At 35.4% G+C, this 1,443-nt stretch overlaps 1 protein-coding gene across 1 annotated transcript; it reads left to right on the plus strand.

The window, feature by feature from the left end:
• Nucleotides 1-266: 266 nt before the first annotated feature.
• Nucleotides 267-1,405, plus strand: LOC108950633. The gene is made up of 3 exons (XM_018816644.2): nt 267-489; nt 725-836; nt 933-1,405. The coding sequence occupies exons 1-3, from the start codon at nt 402-404 to the stop codon at nt 1,216-1,218; spliced, it is 486 nt and encodes a 161-aa protein (XP_018672189.1). The 5' UTR covers nt 267-401; the 3' UTR covers nt 1,219-1,405.
• The last annotated feature ends 38 nt before the right edge of the window (nt 1,406-1,443 follow it).

The following is a 1,443-nucleotide window of genomic DNA, read 5'->3' on the forward strand; positions in this document are numbered from 1 at the left end:
ACGCTGACTGTTCTCGTTATCTTCTCTTAGTAGCTTCACTTTTTTTCATTTTCAGTATTTGCAGTATAGTAATATTTTTCTCTCGCGTGCAACATTATAGCAATAGCATATGAGGCTCGGCGCTCGGCCCAGATTTCAGCCGAGCGCCGAGCGTCAAAAAAGGAGACGCTTGGGCACGAGCTTTTGAGTTCGGGCTCGGCTCGGCACATCCCTACTGCATAACATATCTCTTTTAATTGTTGTTTGTTCTTCGCAAACAGTTTTCATGGTTTAAACTAAGTTTTGTTTTCCTAGTTAATAGTTATTACATTTATAAAAATGTGTTATACACAGGTCCATTCATTGTTAATGGTAAATACAACAACTGGCATATTTACAATCCGGACAGGGGTAACTATGGAATGACAAGCTCATACCCGGATGCAAATATTTGGAGGTGGAGATCAACCAATCCCTCATTTAATGCTCACTATATTTGTCAACTTAATGGTAAGAATATTTATTATAAATAGGTATGGTATGATTGAATGTAACTTATGACCTCTTTCGGGGCAGGGTAATGATAGTCTTTATATCACGGTGTTCTCTTTCATAAACCTTGTGTCCGCTTACAAGTTACCACGTATTAAGCCTGTAACCTCTGGGTTAGAGGCGTGCTGACCTATGCGCAGGTCGTATGAGATATAGTTTAACAATTTATTCTTTTATGTTATTTTATTAAAAGTAAAAAGCACTAAACTGGTTGCGTCCAAATCAACTTTAAATGTAATGTACGGAGAAGATTCTGTTCTTTGTTCATCAGATTCCAACCCTGGACCTCCTGTCTCATGGAAAATGTAAGCATTAACATAACAGGCTGGAATCATTCATCCAGTTGGATCTAAATAATTCTTACTTAATTGCTAAGTAAAAATTATTGAATTTTTTGACAGAAACTCACAAGATGTTTCAACAAACACAAGTGAACGAGTGTATCAAATAATTACACAACCTACACTGGATGGGAATTCTACATCACGTTTGTATTTAACTCGTGGTTTACATCAGAATTCTGGTGTTTATACTTGCAATGCTACTTCCCTTGACCAATCTGCAGAAACTATTGTTATTAGTACGTATAAGTATCCTTATTGGAAAAATGCTCTACACGGAGAACAAATTTTAGGTTTTACCTACTGTCCACGTTTTGAAAATTCTAAAGGAAACCTACGCACATAAAATGCTTTATTGATATATAACAGTTGGTGTTTCTTTTTTAAAACTATCACACACTTCACTTTTTACGTACAGCTTATATACAAAGAACTTAGTTAAGTCAAACTTGACACTAACTGCTGGGTGTCTGTTCTATTTTACTGCAGTTTCTGAAGTATAATCAATTTACGTAATATAATAAATTTAGGAAATTCTTTACAGTTTGAAAAGCGACCAAGATTATTGGAA

The sequence above is a fragment of the Ciona intestinalis genome, unplaced genomic scaffold, assembly GCF_000224145.3.
Source record: "Ciona intestinalis unplaced genomic scaffold, KH HT000450.1, whole genome shotgun sequence".
NCBI lineage: Eukaryota > Metazoa > Chordata > Ascidiacea > Phlebobranchia > Cionidae > Ciona > Ciona intestinalis.

What these genes read in the sequence shown, in the direction of transcription:
- LOC108950633 (XM_018816644.2), top strand. Translation starts at nt 402, where the DNA reads ATGACAAGCTCATACCCGGATGCAAATATTTGGAGGTGGAGATCAACC. An exon ending in CTATATTTGTCAACTTAATG is followed by an intron (nt 490 to 724) that starts GTAAGAATATTT and finishes TTTTATTAAAAG; the next exon opens with TAAAAAGCACTAAACTGGTT. An exon ending in CCTCCTGTCTCATGGAAAAT is followed by an intron (nt 837 to 932) that starts GTAAGCATTAAC and finishes ATTTTTTGACAG; the next exon opens with AAACTCACAAGATGTTTCAA.